Source organism: Balaenoptera physalus, assembly GCF_965194825.1.
Source record: "Balaenoptera physalus genome assembly, chromosome: 17".
NCBI lineage: Eukaryota > Metazoa > Chordata > Mammalia > Artiodactyla > Balaenopteridae > Balaenoptera > Balaenoptera physalus.
The window spans coordinates 84,887,460-84,910,733 of record NC_138895.1 but is presented as its reverse complement, the minus strand read 5'-3'; the positions used below and the strand labels follow the sequence as shown (position 1 = coordinate 84,910,733).

At 51.5% G+C, this 23,274-nt stretch overlaps 1 protein-coding gene across 11 annotated transcripts; it reads right to left on the bottom strand.

The window, feature by feature from the left end:
* Positions 1-395: 395 nt before the first annotated feature.
* On the bottom strand, positions 396-22,141 carry ZNF623 (zinc finger protein 623). Of its 11 annotated transcripts, XM_082433946.1 has the most exons (7): positions 22,006-22,141; positions 7,268-14,446; positions 3,764-3,846; positions 2,433-3,028; positions 1,927-2,046; positions 1,697-1,795; positions 396-1,294 (listed from the first exon to the last, which is right to left on the bottom strand). In XM_082433946.1, the coding sequence occupies exon 2, from the start codon at positions 14,361-14,363 to the stop codon at positions 12,882-12,884; it is 1,482 nt and encodes a 493-aa protein (XP_082290072.1). In that variant the 5' UTR covers positions 14,364-14,446; positions 22,006-22,141; the 3' UTR covers positions 396-1,294; positions 1,697-1,795; positions 1,927-2,046; positions 2,433-3,028; positions 3,764-3,846; positions 7,268-12,881. The 11 variants fall into 11 exon arrangements, with proteins under 11 accessions (XP_082290072.1, XP_082290079.1, XP_082290076.1 ...); XM_082433953.1 differs by adding an exon at positions 3,029-3,129 and having other exon boundaries at positions 396-2,046; positions 2,433-2,588; XM_082433950.1 differs by having other exon boundaries at positions 1,697-2,046.
* Positions 22,142-23,274: the final 1,133 nt, after the last annotated feature.

Below are 23,274 nucleotides of genomic sequence, written 5' to 3'. Positions count from 1 at the left end.
TGAGGCTGTCGGGTGGGGCCGTGTCATGGGATTAGAGCCCTTATAAAAGGAAGCGACACCAGCGCGCTCTCTCCCTTCCCCACGTGAGCGCACAGTGCGAGGGCGCCATCTGCAAGCCGGGAGGTGGGTCCTTGTCAGAACCGGCCACCTGATCTCCGACTTCCAGCCTCCACAACTGCGAGAAATAAACTTCCACCGTTTCAGCCTCCTGGTCTGTGGTGTGTTGCTATGGCAGCCCGAGCAGACTGACACAGCTTCGTACCTTGATAACTTAATGGCTGTTTTCACCCATCTTCAGTATGTATTGATGAACTTAGAATATAAATATCCTGTAAAATAAGAAAAACAATGTGGGAAAGTTCCAAACATACTCATCGCTTAGCTTCAACAACTCATTTTGCCGATACTGTTTTGTCTTTCTTCTTTTTATTCGAATTTTAAAGCAAATCCCATACATGATGCCATTTCACCCATAAATTTGTCAGAATGCATCCTTCTTAAGGACTTTTAAAAACAGAACCGCCCTGTCGTTATCACAGCAAACTCCTTAATACCACCTAATACCCTGTCCATGTTCAAATTTCCATGATTGTCTCAAAAAAGCCTTTTTACAACTGGCTTGCTCAAATCGGGGTCAGGTGGTCCCTCAGTGCGATGCCTCGGGGGCTCTGCCAGCTCCTCACGGCCCCCCACGTTTTCCTCTCTGGAATTCAGACAAAAATTAAAATCCTTCACCAAGCCTTTGGATAACCTGAAATAGCGTTCCCACGAGCAAGGGGGACTGGTGTTCTGCCCAGTGACCAAGCCTCCAAGTGCGAGCCGGTGCCCTAGAGAAGCCCACTCTGCAGGTTTTTACTTCGGGGCTGGGCAAGCAAAGACGCCTGGAGTCTGGAACAAAGACTCTCCCCCCAAGTCTCCCTGATGTGAACATGGCCAGAGGAACCCCACGCACGCCTCCACTTCCCCTCTCCTGTGGGTCCCCCGATGCCTCGTCAGGAAGCCCAGGTGGCAGACGCCCTTCCCGCAGCGGCTCCGGCGGGTGCTGAGGCCCTCGGGCCCGCAGAGCCTTGCCGCACAGGGTGCACGTGGGCGGGAGGCCTTCCTGCCGTCGCCACGCGGGTGAGGCTTGCGCTCCGAGCAGACCTGGCGATGCGGGCCCAGGCGGCCTCTCAGGCTGAAGGCCTGTCCGCACACCTCGCAGCCGAAGGGCTGCTCGCTTCTGTAGTTCCTCTGGTGTCGCAGAAGGCCCGGCCGCATTGGAAACGCTCGAAGGCCTTGGTTCCCATGTGACCGTCTGGGGAGCAGCGAGCAGCTGTGACAGCTCAGGACTGTCCCACACGTGTCGTAGATGCCGGCGGCCCCTGCGCCCCACACACCCTGCACCCGGCTCCCGGCCCAGAGCAAAGCCCCTCGGAAGCCAGCTCCCGCCACTCCCCACCCCACCCCTGGCTCGAGGGCTGCCAGAAGCAATTACAGTGTCTCCCCCGGTAAAGGGCCTCCCTTGCCCAGTGGAGGAAACAGGCACTTATACAGGCTGGCGGCGAGACAGGAGAAAAGCCACACAACATGTCTTATCAGCTCACTCCCATCTAATTAGGGATTCACTCCAAGAAAGTGGCCCAGCAGTGAGAAAGAAGCACACAGATGAGCTAAAACTATAAATGGTGGAAAGCTGAAAATGAACTCAAATGCTCACCCAGATGAGGTCACGGCTAGGTCAACGCTGGTGTTATCCACAGGAGGGAGCGCTGTAACACTGGGCGTTGACCTAAACAGCCGGCTAGTACCTTACATACTTGTGTTTACACAGGAACAAAGACACCAGTCAGGATAGAGACTGTGCTCTCTGTTCCCCTAACCAGGCCCGGCTCCTGGGTTGGGGGAGGGTGCCGGGGACAGGGACCCACGTCCTTCAGAACCACTCACCCTCGGCTTCCCTCCAACCTGGCACCCGAGACCCTCTCTGTCTTGGGGCTCCACACAACCCAGTGTCTGCCCAGCTGGTCTCATTTCCACACATCTGCGTGATCTCACTTCTGAGGGAATCTGAAATGAAAAACGAAAGACCACCACCATAGTCACCACCTCACATGAGGGAGGGAGGCGCCCTCATCATCCCTGGGACGAGCACAAGGAATAAGGCACCTGCCCACGGCCACACACGAAGCCCCTCAGAGCAGGGCTCAGGCCCTGTGACCTCATCCCGGGCGTGCGCCTGCCGGGGCGGCCACGAGGTTGAAGCACCCACACCCTCTCAGGCCCCCCGCCGCGCACACCCACGGCGCCCGCCGGCTCGGCACTCAGCAGAGCAGCGCCCCGTGCAGGGGCGGGGAGCCGCCCGGGTTTCCAGGGTCCGATCACACAGCAGCTCCTGCCCACGGTCCCAATGGGAGAGGAGAACGCCATTGGTGGGTGCTGGGCGCTGAGCTCACCTGGGAGCTGAGGGAGGCCCTGGGGGCCCCTCCGCACTTCCTGAAACGCGGGTCTCTCCCGCCCCACAACCCGCGGCTCACCCCACTGTTCCAGGCGAGAGATGTGGCCAGGTATGGGGCCACAAAATCCTCCAAGGAGAGAAAAGGTGCGGTTTTCTGTACAGAAGACAAAGCGAGGGTGCAGGCCAGCCCTTGGGGCAACGTCCAGGAAGCCACCCCAAAGCAGAGAAGACAGACAGGGAGGAGGGAGCCAGGGCCAAACCGTGACAGGCTCTCCCCACCCTCCTTGCTGGCGGGGCCAGGTCTAACAGTGGACGGGTCTGAGGAAGGAAGAGTGGGCTGCCTCCAGGGCAGCACGAAGAATGCCCTTGGCCAGACTTGGTGCAGGACAGCCCCTCCGCAGCCACAGGACAAGAGCTCCAGCTCCCACACCCCCTTAGCCTGAACTCGAGGCCCTGGCGCCGTCGAGAGACTGGACGGGCTCTGCAGGCCGAATTCAGCCGAGCTCCTGAAACGGCCAGCATCACATCCCGGCCCAGCACCCTCTGGCCAGGGTCCGCACACCGCCACTCTTCCCTTGAGAAGTGTATGGCCACCTGCAACACAAACAGCTCCCCGCCAGGAGCAGGACATCAGGCCTGGCTGCTCCTGAGGCTGCAGGACAGTGGGAAATGGAGAGAAGCTGAAACGCACGTGTCTGGAAGAAAAGGCGGGGGGCCAGGGGGTCTCAAAGGAGGAAAAACCTCAAAAGGCCTGAAGCTGAGGCTCAAGGGAAGGCTCCTGTCATGGACTGAATGTCTGTGTCCCTCAGATTCATCTGCAGAAGCCCTAACTCCCAGTATGGCTGCATTTGAAGGTGGGGCCTCTAGGGAAGTATTTAAGGTTAAAATAGGTCATAGGGTGGGGCCCTGATCCGATAGGATTAGTGTCCTCATAAGAAGAGACACCAGAGCGCTCTTGCACCCTCTTCCTCTCTCTCTCCTTCTACAAGCCAGGAAGTGGGCCCTCACCAGAACCAACCATGCCAGCACCCTGATCTGGGACTTCCAGCCTCCAGACTGTGAGAAATCAACCAATAAATGCGTGTGTGCTGAGTTATGGCAGCTTTAGCAGACTAAGCACCTAGAGAAGCAAGTGTATTTTCATGTTTTCTATAACATCCACTACGGTCTTAATGTAAATGAATCCCATTCCCCCCACTCCATAAGACAGACCTGGCAGGCAGGCAGGCAGTCACAGACCTCTGAAGCCACCATAGTGGACCAGTCCCATGGGTGGGCTGGGGGCTGGGGCCCTGGTCAGCCTGCAGGGCACAGGGAGGTGGTGCTCACCTGGGACACATCCGCGGGAACAGCAGAGGCCTCTGGGGAGGCGTGTGGGCCCCTCCGGGGAAAGGCAGGTGCTGAGGGCTGATCTGTGAGACAAAGAAAGTGAGTGAGAGCTGCAGCCCAGAAGCCCCACCTGACCCCAAGAGCCCTGAACCTTCTCAGTGGACCAAGGGGGATTCAGGAAAAACCAGTGACACAAGCCCATGCACGCTCCATAATGGAAGGGGAATTTGGGGGTCAGGTGGGGGCCAGCATCACTGTAAGGAAACCACTGGGTGCCCTGCGTCCCCCACCCCCAGACACACGGACCCTGACATTCCAGAGAGCAAGCCACAGGCTGTCACCAAATGGTGGCGAGACCATCATTTATGGCTGAAAACCAGCAGCTTAGCCGCAGACAAGTGACTGGACAGTTGGGGGCTAAACCCCACCCTAGGTGCTTCCCCAGGAGACAGGACCAGGATGGCCCATGCCTGCAGCAGTGCACACATGAACGTTCTCGGGCACTTTCCCCTGAATCAAATTCTTCCACCAGAGCTTCATTATTCTTCACCAAGTTTTGGGAATAAGCCGCAAGCTCCCCTAAACTGTGCAGACATGGTCTGCTCAGATCCTACTTCTGCCCCCAGGTTTGTTCACAACACCCTCCTCAGGATCCCAAAGCCTCCGGCCACAGTGAGTGCCTGTGTCTTTCCTGGGTGAAGTGCGGAGCCCCGAGATGCAGAAGAGGACAGTTTCCAAGACACCCAGAGAAAGGGGCCTGCTGGACAAAGATGCCTAGTTCCCCACATCAGAGATGAAAGAACAAAGTCACACTATAGATCCTACAGATGTGAAAAGTAGCATTAGTTCCACTATGACCAACTCTATGCCAACAAGTTCTGCAACTGAGATGAAATTGACAAATTCCCTTATAAACACAACGTTATGAAACTTACAAAAAACAGGAAAAAACCCTGTCACAGAGAAAACACCAGACCCAGCTGATTCACTGGTCAACTCTACCAAATCCTTAAGGAAGCCTATACCAATCTCAGAAGCCTGTAGGAGAATGACGAAGAGCAAACCTTTTCCAGCCTGTGTCAAGAAGCCAGCAAAGCCTCGACACAAAAACCTGATAAAGACATCATAAGACAAGAAGCTTACAGGCCAATATCTCTCATAAGCAGACACAGAAATGCTTAACAAAACATTAGGAAGCCCAGTACAGCAATTTACTGAAAGAGCTCTGTGTCATGACCAAGTTTATGCCCAGAACACAAGGTTGGTTTGCTCTCCATTCCCGGGAGTGAGGGACTCCAGGGCTGGAAAGATTCAGAGAGCTTCCAGGTTGGTGAACACGTGGAAATTTGAGAAGAGTGCAGTGTTTAGAGAGACCTTGGAAGCTCCGGGCCCTTTCCCCATACTTTTCCTATGCAACTTCCCCCTGCTGTTCCTAAGCCTTATCCTTTTATCATGAACCAGTGATCCAGTAAGTAAAATGTTTCTCTGAGTCTGTGAACTGCTCTAGCAAACCAATCAAACCCAAGGCAGAGGCTGTGGGAACCTGCAGATCTATAGCCAGTCAGTCAGAATTACTGGTGGCAACCTGGACTTGAGATTGGTGTCTGAAGTGTGGGGAGAGGGGCAGTCTTGTGGGACTGAGCCCTTAACCTGTGGGATCTGATATTATCTCCAGGTAGAGACGGTCATAATTCAGTTAGCTGCTTGGTGGTGTGGGACCAAACCACACATCCGACCTAGGAATATATTTAACAAAGGATGTACAAGTCTTCTACTCTCAGAATTAAAAAACAATGCTGAGCAAACTAAGTTGGAAATAAATTGAGCGATATCCCCTGTTTATGGGTATTAAGTTTTCAATTCTCCCTAAACTGATCTAGAAATTCAACACCACTCCAAGCAAAATCACAGCAGTTGTTTTGGGGTTTTGTTTGTTTGTTTGTAGAAACAGACAGGGTGATAATAAAATTTATATGGAAAAGCAAATGACCTCAAATAACCCACCTTGAAGAACAAAGTTGGAAGACTTACACTCCTTGATTCTAAGACTAACTACAGTAAGGCAGTGTAGTACTGGCACAAGCATAGATATATAGATCAATGGAACAGCAGAGATTGCAGAAACAGACCCACACATACAGTTCAGTGTTTCATGACAAGGGCATCAATGTAATTCAAAGGGTAAAAGTTGTTATTTTTTTTCAATTAATGGTGCCAGAACAATAAGGGGAAAAATTAACCTTAACACGCCCTACCTAACACCATACCCAAAACTAATTCAAGGTCGATCTTGGGCCTAAATGTGAACGCTGAAACTATAAAGCTTCCAGAAGAAAAAAATTGAAGAATATTTTCATAATCTTGGGGTAAGCAGAGATTTCACTGGTGGGACCCCAAAAGCACTCACCTTAAAATTTTTAAATTCATAAATTGGACTTTATCAAAATTAAAAGTTTCTGCTTGTCAAAAGACAGTTAAGAAATAAAAAGGCAAGCCACGGACTGGGAGAAAATATTCCCAATATATATATCTGACAAAAGACTCATATCCAGAACTAGAACTCTCACAAACCAATAAGAAAAAGAAAAATGAAGCTCAAAATGGGAAGAATATTTGGACTCTTCCACTAATAGATATACATGGTCTACAAACACATGAACAGGTGCACTGGGCACAGGTGTCATGGGCAGCGCTTAGCATGAGAGCCTGAGCTCCTCCACCCACTAATAATGATCACAGCGATAAATAAGAAGAGCTCCCTGCACTGGGCATCCACTATGGACTATAAATGGGCTGGAGTTGGCCAGCTGGAAAGCAGAGAGTAAGGGGGAGAACTGTATGAGATACTGCTACCGAACCAGACTTGGGTCTGTTCGCCTCTGCGCAGTAAAGCCAATCTACTGACACTGGGTTGCGGGGAAGGAAAGTACAGCATTTATTGCAGGCACCAAGCAATGAGAACAGACAGCTCATGCTCAAAAGACCTGAACTCTCTGACGGCTTTCAGGGAAGGGGTCTTAAAAGCAGTGTGAGAGAGGGGGGCTGCAGGGTGTGTGATCAGCTCGTGCATAATTCTTGGATTGGCTGGCATCCAGGTGAAGTTTCAAGCATCATCAACCTTCTGGTTTCAAGCAGTCTAGGGTCTATGTTCTTGCAATCAGCAGTTTTCATCTGGTGGGTTGGCTTCCTGTAAATACAACTTAGGAATGCGTGTCAGGCCTCTATCGCTATCTTTCAGGGAACTGGGAGTTCGGTGATTCTGCTATGTGGCAGATTTATAGTCTAAATTGTTACCAGCGCCCCAGCCCAACAGCTATTCTTTGTTTCTACGTCTTCACATTTCCCAATCATTAACTCTTGAGCCAGCCTTTTACTTTAAAAGACAAGGACACAGGGGCTTGTATACCATTTCAACACGGCCAGAGAAGCGGGCAAGGGCTGGAGTACCCAAGGCATCCTGGGCCATGGCTATACATGAAAGGCAGGGACGGTCTAATACCTCACCTCTGTGATCCGGTACACTTCTGAAAGACCCCCCCACTGCGGTGAGCCAATCAGAAGGCGGCAGGACAAGACCGGGTCGGAGAGACAGGGAGACGACCACCGACCACTGAGGTGGTCGAGGGGAGAGATGAAGGGGTCCAGGACGTACACGTGGAGGGTGGGAACGGAGAGGCGGGAATGACTCAAGGCCACCACGGAGCTAGAACGCCAGACACTTTGCGTGATGGTCTGGGGCAGGAGGACGCGGCTCCCACCTGCGGAGGAGCCCCGAGCGGGATGTTTTTGATAATAAGCCGGCAGCTGGGCACAGTGTCTGGCTCCCACCGGAGCGGTCCAGGCTGGACTCGCAGACGTGGAGGGCGCCCACGACCACGGACGGGGCCGCGCGGGGAGGGCGCAGCCGGAGAGGAAACGGGCCCGAGGCGGAGGACGCGCTGGGACGGGCCTGAGGCGGGCGGGCGCGCCCACGCTGACCGGCAGGTGGGCCCCTGCAGGTAAGCCTAACCGGACCTCCGCGAGCACGGGATCGGGAACGGCCGCGGCGGGAGAGCGAGAACTTCCCAGCGGAAGTGCTTCTCCTGCCGCCGGAAGCTGCGCTTCCGCCCCTCTAGGAGTTCGTCTCGGTGGCGGAGGGCCCTGGGGCCGCCCGGCCCGACCCCGCCCACACTCCCGGGCCGCAGGAATAATAATAAAGACAGACAGAATACGTCAGTCTGTGGAATGCAGCTAAAGCAGTGTTTAGAGGAAAATTACTGGCTTTAAATGTTTACATCAGAAAAGAAGTAAGGTCTAAAACTAATAACCTAAGCTTCCACTTTAATAAACCAGGAAAGGGAAGGGAATCTAGCTCAAAGTAGAAGGAAAGGAATAAAATGGTTCTATTTCAGTGAAATAAGAAACAAACAATAGAGAAAATCAAGGAAAACGAAAGCTGCTTCTTTGAAAGGACTAATAACCTTGGTAAATCTGTAGCTAGACTGATCAGAAAAGCAGAAGGAAGACACAAATCACCAATACCAGGAAGAAAAGAGGAGACATCATTTTAAATATAACTCATTAAGATAGAATGTAAAATACAATGCACAAAAGCAATGAAATGTTTCAACAACCTTATGCCAACGCCTCAGTTATATTAGATGAAATAAGTAATTCCTTGAAAGATACAAGTTACCAAATTGGCACAAGAAGAAATAGAAAAATCTGAGTAGTGCTATATCTATTACAGAAATTGAATTTGCAATTTTCCCACAAAGAACCCCCCAGGGTTTCACTGGTGAAATGTATCAAAGGTCTAAGGAAGAAATAATGTCGTTATACAAACAACTTCAGAAAATAGATGTGGGGAGACTAGTTCACAACTCTTTGAGAGCAATGCTACCATGATATCAAAACAAGACGAGAAGTCCTATCACTTCTAATGAAAATTGTATAAGATGCCCAGCAATAAAGCAAGAAAAAGGAGCAAAGTCTATACAAACTAGAAAGGCAGAAGTAAAATTCTTTGATTATCTACATAGAAAATGCTGAAGAATCTAGAAAAAAGCTAGTGGAACCAATAAGTTAATTCATCTAGGTTGCTAGATACAAGGTCAATTAACAAAAATCAAATGTATTTCTACACACTGGCAATGACAATTGGAAAAGACTTTTAAAAAACCAAGACAGAAATCAAAAAGCGTAAAATATAAAAATTTTTGGTAAATTAGACTTAATCAAAAAATTTTTTAATCTGATCTTCAAAAGACATCATTAAGAAAATTAAAAGGTAAGCCAGGAACTTGCTGTCGGCCTTTGGCTGCTTCATCACCGCCGCCTTCAAAGACCGGAGCGAGTCTCGCGCATCACGCTGAAAAACGTAGAAGACGTCACGTTTTTGAAAGATATGAAAAAAATATTTTTTCTTTGGCAATGGAAATGGTCTCAAGGGAAACAGGAATGTCACTTTAACCCTATCTTGGAAAGTTGTACCAAATGCTGGCTGGAGCTCTACCTCGTTTGACAGGATCAGGACATGTATCTGTCCCATTTCCAGATACATATGAAATAACAAAGTTATTAAATTCTTCTGAATTTGAAACAACATATTTTTACACCTAAGGAATTGTATCTCATTTATCTCTTCCCTTGCAGCATCTTCATCTGTTTTTTGGTTGTTAATTTCTTTCTTTTTTCTTTTTGGTGTAATAATGAACATCAAAAGGCATATTTAAGGGGAAAGGTTAATGTGCTACTTAAACTTAATTTTACAAGCAAAAACAAAGGCCACCAGAGTGGAGTATTACAAGAATAAGACAACCACATAGTAAAGATTTGTAAAATATTTATATTTGAAGTATTCCCCATATTTCCATTATTCTTTATGTAATATGAAGTGAGCACAAAGCGTAGTTAAAACTTTCAGGTGCCTGTGGAGTTATAAGAACTCTATTTATGCTTTGCATTTATGCAAGTTCACATTGGATGTGATTTAGAAGCAGACATTCTCTTTTATCTTTTAGGGTATGTCTGAATACTGGAAAAATTAATACAGTTATTGGTGAGAAGCCTGGTTATAGCCAAAAGTGATGAGATTTTATTCCATTTGTCTTAGGAATGCCCACAATGCTTGTTTTCTTACAGGTGACTAGCAACTTTCTCCACTAAAAACTAAATACCACATTATATGCTGTAAACCACTCCAAATCATTTTAAAGTCTCTTAAGTCCAAAAAAAAAAAAAAAAAAAAAAGGTAAGCCCAAGACTAAAAGGAAGTATTCATAATAAGTATATGTTTGGGGGAATTCCCTGGCGGTCCAGTGGTTAGGACTCAGCGCTTTCACTGCCGAGGGCCCAGGTTCAATCCCTGGTCGGGAAACTAAGATCCCACAGCCGTGTGGTGTGACCATAAATAAATAAATAAATACATGTTTGGGAAGAGACTTTGACCTAGAATATAAAAAAGACTCTCATAAGTAAATAAGACAAACCACCCAATTTTAAAATGGGCAAAAGATGTGAACAGACACATCACAAAAAATGATACAGATGCTCAGCGTCATCATTCAGCAGGAAAATATAAATTAGAAGCATAAAGAGACATCGCTATATGCCACTGGAGCGGATTAGGGTTTGCGGCCGTGACAATACTACATGTTGGTAAGGATGTGGACCAATGGAACCCTGCCAGTGCAGGAGTGTAAACGTCTACAATCACGATGAAGAACTTTTTGGCAATTTCTCATAAAGTTAAAATTCACATATCTTATAATCCAGCAATTAAATTCCTAGGCATTTACCCAAGTGAAATAAAGAGGCACGTCCAAATAAATACTTTTACGGAAATGCTCATAGCAGTTTTATTCATAACAGCCAAAGCTGGAAACCCAAATTTCCATCAACAGATGAATGAATAAATGATGCTTACCCATACGATGGAACACTACTCACAAAGAAAAAGAGCTATGGAAACACAGAACTACTCAGCTGAGTCTTTAAAACATGCCAAAGTGAAAGAAGTTTGGATTACACAGGATTACATGCCATATGAATCCATTTATATGAAGTCCTGGAACAGGCAAAATGAATCCACACTAACAGAAAGTTGTTACTTGGGCCTGAGGTGGGATTAACTGGGAAAGGACAAAAGGGAACATTTTTGGGTGACAGAAATGTTATTCTTGATCATGATGATGGTTACACAGGCGTATGGATTTGTCAAAATTCTGTACACTTAAAATAGGTGTTTTACTGTATGGCAACTGGACCTCAACTAAACAAAATTGGTTAAAATGGTCTGGTAATACCTGCTTCTATACCATTTGAAACATCTCCAGTAACGGTGAGTTTTCCAAAAGATGGAGTACTGTATGCTCTTTTTGAATTATTTACCCCCTCAAGGCTTCTAGGGTTGCTGGAGTTTAAGAACTCAAGATATGCCCTCATGGGCAATCCATTATCACAGCATTTCAAAACTGGTTGTTTTGTTAATGTTCAGATAAAAGAAATTCAGAGGGAACAACTAACAGTTCTTCTGTGTAAGGAAACTGGCCTGCTTTTGAACAGCCCTACCCAGAGAGGGATCCGCCAGTCCTCCCGTTTCTCCAGATTCCCTCCCAGATCATCCTCTGCTCTAGCTGACAAATGTCTACTTATCTCTGTAGACCAGTTTGCTGTCACCTCCTCTGTGAAGCCGTCCCAGATGCCCCATGCCAAATTAATCACCTCCTTACCTATGCTCCTGCACAACTGGGAACACAATTCTCTTTCAACACTTAACTCAGCGTACTGTGACCTTCCTGCCTCCCCCGTCAGACTCTGGACGACTTCAGGACAGATGGTGTCTCATTCATCTCGGTTTCCCAGTATTTAGCACTGGTCCTTTTAGATAATTACATTTTCAAATCAATGACAAAGTGAGTCAGAGAGCAGGGAAAGGGGAAGAAGTTGAGCTCAATCATGGAATGGCTGAGACAGGAAAAGTCATGTAGCGTACCAGGACTGTGTGCCCTTTGAATGAATTAGAAAGATACACAGATGACTGACTGAGGACAAGCCTCCCCCAGAGCAAGTGGACAGTCATGGACAAGCTGTGAAGGCAAAAACACAAGGGGCGCCTTCTTACTCTGGCTACTGCCTGCAAGTGCTGAACGCAGTATGAGCCGAAGACGCCAGCAGGGCCGAGAGGAGGTATTTCTGACAGACCAGCAGATTAGACAAAATAGCAACAACAAAAAGAGCATCCAAAAACATATTTTAAACAGCAGTATAGAGAGGACAAACCAAGTACTCAAGGGCTGGGGTGTGCTTTTTACTGCCTTGCTCTAGATGCCAGAGATACATAAATCAGTCAGATACGCTCACTGTGCTCTAGGAATTAACACTGTAACAAGGAAAGAGAGAGGATCTGAAACACGATTTTGACATATCAGAGTAAGCGCAGTAACAGAGGTGAAGGACCACCGAGGAACGGAAGCAGAGGGGTAGCGGGCTGAGCCGAGAGTCAGCCGGGTGAGGAGAGGGGGCATTCCAACCAGGACAGAGGCAAGGAGGCAGGAGCGGCCTGGGTAAGTGGGGACGTCCAGCAGTTAGCGCTGCCGCAGTGCCAACGGTGCGGCAGGGAGTTAACCGGTGGGAGAAGAGGCCCCAGGAAGCAAAAGGCCTTCGGATGCAGGATGGGGAGATTGGAACTTATCCTAAGGACGACAGGGAACCAATTTGTGGTTTTAGATAAGAAAGGATGTTTCTCCAACTTGCCTTTCTGATAGATCAAAATATGCTAAGGAATACTCTTTTAAAGTGATACGATTAGATACATAATTCTACTTTAGAAGGGATTTAACTCTGGGGTGAATTGTAATTGTGCAATGAAACAGAAGAACCTTCTCCCAAGGCCGAGCTCCTCCCCCCAAGCTGGTCCAGCTCCAAGTCAGCTGTCCAGTCACGTGGCTCTCCCGCGGGCACGTGCTCCCAGCGGAGGAGGAAGACGGCGGGCCGGCTGGGCAGCCAAGTGGGAGGTGGCAGCCCACTCCAGAGGCAGCCCTGCCGGTGACTCCGGGAAATGCTGACACGTCCAAAGCCTCATGACTTAGGGCTCACACCACTCGCTTCGAGTATCACTCAGTGAGTTGGAGAATAGTTATAAGTCTGTGTGTTCCCCCTGACCTACATACTTCTCACCCAAATGTATGGGGGTCTGACTCAAGGGAAGTCCCTCTTGGTGAACCTCTTGACTACCTTTAAAGTTTGGAGTTGAGGTGAACTCTGTCCCATACTGACTACATTCATAGAGTTTGTCTTCAGCATGAATTTTCTGGTGCTGAAGGAAGTTTGACCTCTGAATAAAGCCTTTCCCACAGTAACTACATACATAGGGCTTCTCTCCAGTGTGAATAACCTGGTGTAGGAGGAGCTTGGAGCTCTGAATGAAGGCTTTCCCACAGTCCTTACACGCAAAGGGCCTGTCCCCAGTGTGGATCTTCTGATGCTCAGTGAGATGGGCTTTCTGGAGAAAAGCTTTCCCACATTCCTTACACTCATACACCCTCTCTCCAGTGTGGATCTTCTGGTGTCGAATAAGGTATGAACTCAGAAAGAACGCTTTCCCGCACTCGTTACATTCATAGAGCTTCTCTCCAGTGTGGATCCTCTGATGCTGAGTGAAGTTCGACGTCTGGCTGAAACGCTTCCCGCACTCGTTGCACACGTAAGGCCTCTCTCCAGTGTGGATCCTCTGGTGCTGGATGAGCTTCGAGCTCCGGATGAAGGCCTTGCCGCACTCGTTGCACTCGTAGGGCCTCTCCCCGGTGTGGATCCTCTGGTGCTCGATGAGGTCCGAGCGGTGGCGGAAGGCCTTCCTGCACTCCTCACACTCGTACTGCCTCACCTCCGTGTGGACCTGGTAATGTCGGATGAGGCTGGAGCTCCGGATGAAGGCCTTGCCGCACTCGTTACACTCGTAGGGCCTCTCCCCTGTATGGATCCTCTGGTGCCGGATGAGCAGCGAGCTCTGACTGAAGCCTTTCCCGCATTCCTTGCACTCGAAAGGTCGCTCCCGGGTGTGGACGCGCTGGTGGCGGATGAGGTCTGAGCTGTGACAGAACGCCTTCCCACACTGAGCGCACTTGAAGGGCCTTTCTCCCGCGTGCGCTTTCTGATGCGCCACAAGATCCGCGTAGAGAACGAAGTCTTTCCCACACGCGTTACATACGTAGAGTCTGTCTCCGCCGTGAGCGCGCGGATGCTCCCCGAGGTGGGAGCTCTGGCCGAAGCCCTTCCCACACTCGTCACGTCTGTGAGATTTCTCCCCAGCCTGAGAAACCTGATGTCTGACCAGGTCCGAATTAAACGGGAAGCTTCCGCAAGCCTCGTGCTGGTGGGCCTCCCCTTCGATCAGCTCTCTCTGAAGCAGGAGGTTTGAGCTCAGGACGGGGCTTCCTCCTGACCTCCTGCCCACCTGCGCTGCCTCTCCTGTTTGGATCTTCCAGTGGGTAACTGTCACCTGCTTGAAACCTCCCTCCTGGGAGGGGCAGCTCCGCACGCTCTGCCCGTCCAGGTTTCCCAACAGCCCCCCTAATCTGGGTTCAGGGCCCCCGCCAGGCGCAGGGGCGGCGAGTTCCATCACTGTGAGGGCCTCGGACACTGTCTTCTGCAGATTTCCATGCTCAGAAATTCAGGCTCCGGAGTCACCTTCTAGTCACCAGTCTGCAATCAAAGAGAGTACGGTTATCTTTCCCCTTCCTTAACAGACGGGAATCTGCTGGAGCGGGCGGGCAGCAAAACGCATATCCAAGGAGCGGGAGAGAGGAAAACGTTCCCTCTGCCCTCCCTCCCGGCCCAGCACCGTGCTCGGCTCACCCCGCCGGCCTCTCCGCTGGCGAAGGCCCCTTCGGGCTCCACCGCTAACACCAACTCCAGGGGACAGACTGGCCGATGGCAGATGGGCGGGATGTGGCTTGGACTCCACTCAAAATTCAAGACATATTCCAAAGAAACACAGATGGATTGCTCTTACCACCTCTGCGCTGCCCCTCCTTCCCCAGCTTAGATGGTCGATGGGATTATACCCGTTTGGGGTATGTCTCACACTCATTCTCTTGCATATTAACCCTAACTCCCCTGCCCTTCCCCTCCTCTGCCATACTTGTGTGGGAAAACCCCAACTCGAGTGAAATTCAGCTTGCTTCCTGATCGGTGTCTGCACCCCTGCCGACTCAGTTCTCTCTACATTTATAACCACTTGCCTAACGGACCCTGAGAGCTGCCGGCAATTTCTACACTTGGCTAACTCCCCTGTAAGATCACCTCCCGGTTTCTCCTCTCCTCTCAAATGTCCAACACCCCGTCCTTCCTCTCAGGGACGAGGACCTTGCGTCTTCCTTCAGTGAGAAAATAGAAGCAATGAGACGAGAATGCCCACTTTCTCCCACATTTACCAACCTACCTGTGTTTGCGCCCACACCACACCCTCCCTCTTTATGGGGTTAAATGTCCTTGATCGAATCCAAGGTAAAGACGTCCTCCTGTGCACCCCCGGCCCCGCCCTGCACAAGTCTGGGGTCGGAATGTTCACCACAGCCCTGTTCATAATCACCAAAATATCCATCAACAGAAGAAAGGGTAAACTGAGGAGTTCTCCAACAAGGGAGGAATGCATAGCAGTGAAAAGACCTGCCCCACACAAAAGCACAGGTGAACCTCACAGAGGTAACGCTGAGCCAGAGTTCATATCGTATGATCCTACTTATACAAAGTTCAGAAACAGACAAAACCAACCATGGCGGGAGACCCGAGTCATTGATGGTCTCTAGGGAGATCATGGTTGGCAGGGGGTGCAGGGAGCCCTCGGGGTTCTGGTGACCTGCACGTGGGCCTCGCTCCACAGGTGTGTTTGCTTTGGAAAAGCCTGTGCTTATTTAACCTCCCACGGTCTCTGGGACGCTGTGCCCAGCTCCCTTCTCCAGCTCTGGAATTCTCGCACCCGGAGCTCCGTTGCAGTCACGCCGTCTCCGTTGCGAGCCATCCATCGCTATGTAACAGTTCACCTCAGACTTCCAGCAGAAAAGGGACCCAGCTCCCATCTCACAGGGCCGTAGGTCGGAAGCCCAGCCTGGTACGACTGGGGCCCCTGAGAAGGGTCGCACAAGGTGTCAGCCAGGCTGAGGTCTCCTCTGGAAGCTCTGGGAAAACGTATTTCCACACGCTCAGGTTGTTGGCAGAATGTGGTCCCCTGCGCTTGTGGAATTGTCCCCGATCACCGGCTGGTGGCCCCTCGGGAGCACCTGCACCTTCCAGGCAGGAGCAGCTCAGACGCCCTCTCTGATTCTCTTCCGTGACCAGCTGCAGAAACCCTGCTTTCCGTGGGCTCCCCGACTAGCCCTACCTTATGCCAACTGACCGCCAGAGCCCTCCCTGGCAGCCGGGAGGGGTGCACAGTCGGGGCCATCTCAGGACCCTGCCTGCCACACCCCAGCTGGGGCCCAGCCCACGACGGAGCCCAGAGCACCCCCGTCTCCACCTGAGGCAACTCCGAAGGGCCACCCAGCCCCAAAGCTCCACTGGGATGTGCCTGGGCCTGTTTCAGACCCACTGCCCAATCCCTCCTTCCTCACAGGTGCATCCGCGAGCGCGCCCCCCAGCTGCGCCCGCTTCCCAGGAGCTCCGTCCAAGACGACCCCGCATGATTGCCTCTCACCCCAAATCTGCACCAGTGGGAAGCAGACCAGTTGCTATGCAGCCCCACAAAGCGATGCCCTCCAAAACCCCTTTCCAACGTGGCTGCCAAGGACAAGGATGTGCCCCCGAGGACAGAGCCAGGCGGAGGGGAGCAGCCCGGGGGCAGGAAAGCGGTGTAACCAGGTAACGCGAGCTCTACGGCCGCAGGGCTTCCTCCCAACAGGCTGCTCTTTTTTCTTGGCGAGGGACGTGCACACATCTCGATGAACTCCTGGCGAACACCGGCCTAACCACCGCCACTTCCATAGCCCAGAGGCTCCCCCTCCAAGGGGAACCATCTCTATTATTACAGGTGAATTCTGCAGGTTTTCAATTTCAATTAAATGGAATCATACAGGTATGTTTTGTGTCTGCTTTTTATTCAACACGTACCCACTTTTTATGGAGATAGAATTCACACACCATAAAATTCACCATTTTAAAGTGCACAATTCAGTGCTTTTCAGAACACCCCTGAGGTTGTAGAACGTTCCACACTATCTAATTAACTCCCGAGCAGGTTCATGACCCCACCACGTGTCTGCTGACGCTGAGCGCCGCGCTGGGGAGGCCGCCTGTGTGGCACAGACCTCACGGTGTGCGGCCTCCACCGCGTGAACACACCGCCGCGCGCCCTCCTCTCTCCTACCCACCAACACCGAGGGGCTGGCAGCTCGGGCTTGGGGACAGAGCTGCCACAACCGGTCCTGTGCTTGTCTTCTGGTCGACAGAGGTCCTCATTTCCGCTGGGTCCTGGGACTCCTTCGCTTCAGTGGCCACCAGTTCAGGCCGCGCTCGCAGACTCCACTGGGAACCGCAGCTGCTGTGGACCAGCGACTGCCGTGGTTTTGGGGTTCTTCCCCTTCCTGAGTGGGGGCATCTATGTGGTGGGTGTGGAGACAGCATTTGGGAAGGCTGGGACTTGTCTGAGTTTAGACTGTGACCACGTGAAGAGGCCCTGGTGCCGGGAGAAGGCCACACACAGAGATCCTGGCTCTGGGCGGAAGCAGTAACTGAGCATGACCTGGTGTGGGACCCAGGGTGGCCCATGGGGTAAACTGTGGCAGAGACACACTGCCCGGCGTCCCTGCTTCCTCTGAGTGATAGAAACCCCTCCAGAAATTTTAGTGGACACACAGCAGCGAATGACTTCATTTCCTGAAGTCCCCTGAAGTGAGGTGTGACCCTGTGACTGATTCCAGCTGTGAGACAGGAACGGAAGGGATGTGCGTGTGCCACCCGCCTCCCACCCTCTCGCCCACCTGCGGTGACGTGCACGAGACAGCACGGCAGGCTCCAGGGCGCTGGAGGGGCAGAGCCGCCCACCTGCCTGTGAGATGGAACATGAGAAACCAAGTTTCCTGTTGGAAACACTATTTTTGAATCTCTGTTACAGCAAAATGAACGCATGCTTAAATACTGCTATTAGACAACCTGAATATTCAGATGCAACGCTCCCTGTGATGACGAAGAAACTGAACCCGCACACCGAGAGCTGACAAGAAGGGTGAGAAGCTGGGCACCAGTCTACGCGAGGCATTCCTCTCCGTGTGAGATGTGCAACACAGCTTCCTGGAGCAGGAGCCCTCTTGGGGTGCCTGTGACACAGCATTTGCGACCACTGCCTGGTGACGTTCACTGAGAATGTTCTTCTGAGTTAAAGGCCCACTAAGTTGGTTTAAAATCTTTTCTGCTTATAAAAATTACTTTTAACTAGTTATTTTTTCAAGGTATAAAGGTAGATTATGCTATTTAAGAAAAACTTAAAAAATAACAATAAAATTACCCTTAACCCCACCACTCAGATTACACATGGACATTTTTCCTCTAGTGCTTTTCTGCACCAATGTATTATGAAATCAGGACCACACTCCTCAGTCTCATATCCTGTTTTACTTTACTTTTATATCTTGTTAATTCTTAGCGATTAAAAACATAAGATACACCTTGTAAAAATATTTCAAGTGGTAAACATAAAATATAGACTATGATAACCCCCAGCAATCCAACAGAGAACCAGTTAGCTGTTCAGTTTATACACATTCATCCAGACCTCTGATTAAACAAAAACAATGATACATTTACTTAGGTACACACGATTTTCAGATATAAACAAGGGCTCACACTACACCCATCCGTCTGCAACACTTTCTGGCGTTCTTCAAGCTCATTCGCACAGAGGCACCCGGTGTTCTGAGCACCGTCACCCTCGCAGGCGCCCAGAGGCCCCACGACACGTCAGGCGCTGGGGGGAGCAGCCAGCCCTGTGCCTCCGGCGCCAAGAGGAAGGATGCGCCCTGACGCGTTCCGCCCACTTCTCTTCCCCAGACAGGTGGAAGGAGTCCGCCAAGTGAAAGGTTTGAGAGAATAAGTGGCATGCAGCACCCAACCTCTTCGACAGGGTGTCCAGCAGGCAGGACAGTGTCTAACCAGCACTCGCCTGAGGAGTCCAATGTCACTCCAACCTAGGCTTTGACCAGTAGTGAGGTGACCTTTCGCTCATGGGCCTCACTGGTGCAGACCTGGGAGGGCAGGAGGGGTGTTACTGATCAGGGCCCCTCAAACCCCAACCAGGCGGTGCTGAACCGGCCTGCATGGTCTCAGGGACACCGCCAAACCCTGTGAGACAGCTATGACCTCTATTATTTACTCTATTTCACGGAGGCTGAGAAAGTCAATCACCCAGGGCTGCTAAGTGGCAGAGCTCAGCTTCAGAGCCAGGCCTGTCTACCTCCACTGCCCATTTCCTGCTGTCGAAGACTTTTTCCCTTCCCAACTATGATGTCACTTTTACAGGATATTTTGCTTAGATCAGCTGGGATTAGTATTACAAAAGTAAGCTTATATTTTAAATCTTGTTATTTTTCTTAATTCAAAAAAAGGGGGGGAAGACTTGGTTTTTTGTTTTGGAGGTGATATTTTCTGATTTTTTTGTTTAAAATGACTGTTCTACCACCTGAAAACAGGCTTGCATATATTTACAAGAATATAGCTTTAGGACTTCCCCGGTGGCACAGTGGTTAAGTATCCGCCTGCCAATGCAGGGCTCACAAGTTCGAGCCCTGGTCCGGGAAGATCCCACATGCCGCGGAGCAACTAAGCCCTTGTGCCGCAACTACTGAGTCTGTGCTCTAGAGCCTGTGAGCCACAACTACTGAAGCCGGCACGCCTAGAGCCCATGCTCTGAATCAAGAGAAGCCACCGCAATGAGAAGCCCACGCACGACAAAGAAGAATAGCCCCCGCTCTCCACAACTAGAGAAACCCTGTATGCAGTAATGAAGACCCAATGCAGCCAAAAATAAATAAATAAATAAATTTATAAAAAAAAAAAGAATATAGCTTTAAAAATGTATGCCTTTTCATGATTTTCATAACTTTTTTTTAACTTTAGAGGAAGATTTAAAAATTAAATATACCTTGCTTTGAATAAACATTTATCTTAAATTCAGCAATCTTTCAGTTTCTGCTTAGTTCCTTTTTCTTCTGTGAATTCAAGCAAAATTAAATTGATACTCTTTCATTTAAAGAAACCTGAATGGAACGAACAAAGGAAGTAAAAATACGCCAGACTTCTGGTTCCATAACATCCGAGGCTAACGTGGCCCACTCTTCTGTTATAACATGTAGAATTTGCTGGACAAAATATAACATGAAACTGTCTAAATACACAGTTGATGCTGAGAGATGGGGCAAGCCTCAGTGCTGGGAATGAAGTGGAAGCTCAGCCTGGCAGTGCAGCCTGCGAGCAGCCCAGAGGGGCTCAGAGATGGTGAGGCGGCAGTGCCCGCTGCAGGCACTAGAAGCTGTCTGCACTGGCGAAAGGGTGTTACAGCCTTGGGCTCACAAGTTAGCCAAGGTCGCTGTCTGCTGCTTACAGCCTAAAGAAAGGAAGCGGGAAGGTTTGCAAAGCTTCACCCTTGGGAATAATGGGAAGAGGAGAGTAAAAAGACACACGAGGAAGACACGGACTAGAGCTCCAGGAGAAGCTGCACCTCTGCGCTGCCTCGCGGCCGCCACTGTCATCAACCTGAGCTTCTGCCACTGCAGCCGTGTTGGGGGTGGAGTGCCTGGCGGGTGCTTTTCTTCTTTCCTCACAACCATCCATGAGGCTCGGGGAGGTGACTCGCTTAAGGCTGAGCCAGCTGCTGTCTCCTCCTCCCACCCCACCCACAGCCATTTGGTTTTTGCTCCCAGGACTCTGCCCGACGATGCCAACGGTCTTCTCCTTTCCTGACAAGTTCCGTGTCCTCTCAACAGTCATCTCCCACAAACCGAAGCAGCACTGGACCCGCCTGACAGCTCCCTGAACTGGTTCAAGGCCTCGCCCTGTTCTGGGTCGGCTGCTTCCCTGAGCACCCCCTTCCATCACCGGCTTGTGAATGCGGTCTGGGCCTTCTCAGCTCAGCCCTGCGAGCCCCATCGTCCCCAGGACCTTTCCGGGAGAGTCAGGAATCCATCACCATCACTCCAGGAAGGGCTGGAGCCACCAAGTTAGGCTTGTGAAAATATAGAGTCCGCCCCCCTCATTTCTCTCTGTATTCTCCGTAAGAGGGATGCTGCAGTTATCACCATTATTAAGATACCGTTACAATGTTACATCTACAGAAAGTCCCACCTCTGTGGACAGGAGCAAGGTATCGCCTGAAGACTCGGTTAGATTGGCATCTCTCAGACCCTAGGTGGGCAAAAGACATTTCTGTCATTCATTGGGGCTGGAGCTCGGGGAAAGGACGCGCTGCAGAAGGCTGCAGCGTGATGAGCTCTACAGACAAACTGCCTGAGTTCAAACTGGCCTCCAGCTAACACTCCTGGGAACCCACAGGCATGCTACTCAGGCCCTGAAGATCCCATGACCACCATGCAGCCACTGCATGAGGGGGTAAGACGTCCAGGACATCAGCAGAGACGGCCACCGGGTTCAGATACGACTCTAGAATGGAGCCTTCAGGGAAGAGCTGGGACAGCGCAGCCCATCACCTCTCCCCACCTGGGAGTTCTCCTTCGGGACCAGGGCTGGAGGGGATCCTGTTCATCACCTCTACCCCCGCCAGGGCAGCGGTGCCGGCTCTGCATCTCCTCCAGCACAAAGAGGCTCGAGGCCCCGGCCACTTTCCCAGCATCATTTGGAGAGCTCCCTTGGGCTCCTGGGAGAGGAGGCAGGCTTAGAGCAAAACAGTAGTACTAGCCGCACCTGTGCCCCCCACCCCCCGCCAGGCCACCTCGGAAGGGTTGGTGGGCTTGAGAACTGCGACACAGACGCTGAAGCTGGAGGCTCTACGGCTTGGGTGTGTGACCCCTGGAGCCAGGGAAAGGAACCAAGAGAGTGGAACCGGGTATTTACCCACACGACGTTCCTTAGGGAGAGAAGCTGCGGGCCCCGGGCACGACTGCAGCCCAGCGGGGACGGCCGTGACGGCTGCCAGGAGCCGGGCTCACCGTGGCCCAGGCTCCGGGACCCCCGTGCGGGGCCGACCGCACTCAGCCCGCCCGTCCGCCCGACCGGAGGACCCTGCCGCCCCCACCCGCGGCTCGGAACGCGCCACTCACCCGGCGCCCAGCGGCGAGAGGACGGCGCGCGCCCCGCACGCAGACCGCCGGCCGCCCTCCCCGCTGGCCTGCTGACAAAGCCCGCACGACCGCCCGCACGCCGCGGCCGGAAATCGGCCCGAGGCCCCGCCCGGGAAGCTTCCGGTGCCGCTCTAGGCGCGCAGAGAGCAGCCGGCCTCTCGGTGGTGCGGACCTCCGGCCGGCCGCGGGCGGCAGGGAGTCGGGCAGCGGGCAGAGCTGGTCGGCAGCTCCCCCGCCCCCGCAGCCTTGAGCGCCGCCTGACCGCCAAGTGTGAATGGCTGCCAGGGGTTGTGTCTCTCGGGAGCTGTAAATGCTGGCGTTGAGAACCAGGCGGAGCTCCCGGCGCCCAGCGGCCCCGGGCCCCAGGGCGTGCGACCCCCCCCTCCGCCTTCGGGCACGGGCCGAGGGCCGCTCCTCAGAGAGGCGAGGCCTGGTGTGGCGCGGGCCGCCGAGGGCTTCCGCCTCCTTCCCGCGGCGGGCAGCGCTTCCCGAGCCTTCCCGCAGAGGCTCGCTCCAAGCCCACGAGGAATGTCCTCCAACATCTTCCTTCTACGGACCAGGGACTGAAGCTGGAGAAGCCAGATCACTTCCTCGAGGTCACACAGCTAGTGAGTGGCCAGGCCGACCGCCTCGAGGGCCAAGCTCCTGCCCTGGCTGTGCGTTTGGTCCTGCGGGAGCAGGAATGGCCGCTGGGGACAGTCGCGGGAAATCCCGCTGATTCCCGCCCCCCCACGTCCGGGTGGAAGAGCATGCATCCAATTTCTAAACCCAAAGCCGAGCAAAACATAATCCAGCTGGACCTGGGGAAGGGCAGTATTCACAAGCACCAGCTCTGTCAGGGGGTGAGATGCAAGGAGCAAGCAAGGGGGTCATTACAATAAGCAGTGCCAAAGAGGGGCCCTGGGCCCTGAGGAAGTGCTCCTGACCGCCACCAGAGCACACACACACACCCCTGTGCACAGCAGGGAAAGCTTCGTGGAGGAGGAGGCCTGAGAGGAGAGAGGGATGTCTCTTAACAAAACATGGACAAGATCTGTATGCTGCAAATTAAAAGATGCTGATGAAAGAGATCAAAGAAGAACTAAATAAATGGAGACACATTATCATGTTCATGGATTGGAAGACTCAACATAGTAAAAATGTTAATTTCCCCCGAATTAATCTAAAGGTTTAATGCAATTCCTATCGAAATTCCAGAAAGAATTTTAGTAGACACAGATAAGCTTATTCTAAAATGTATATGGACAG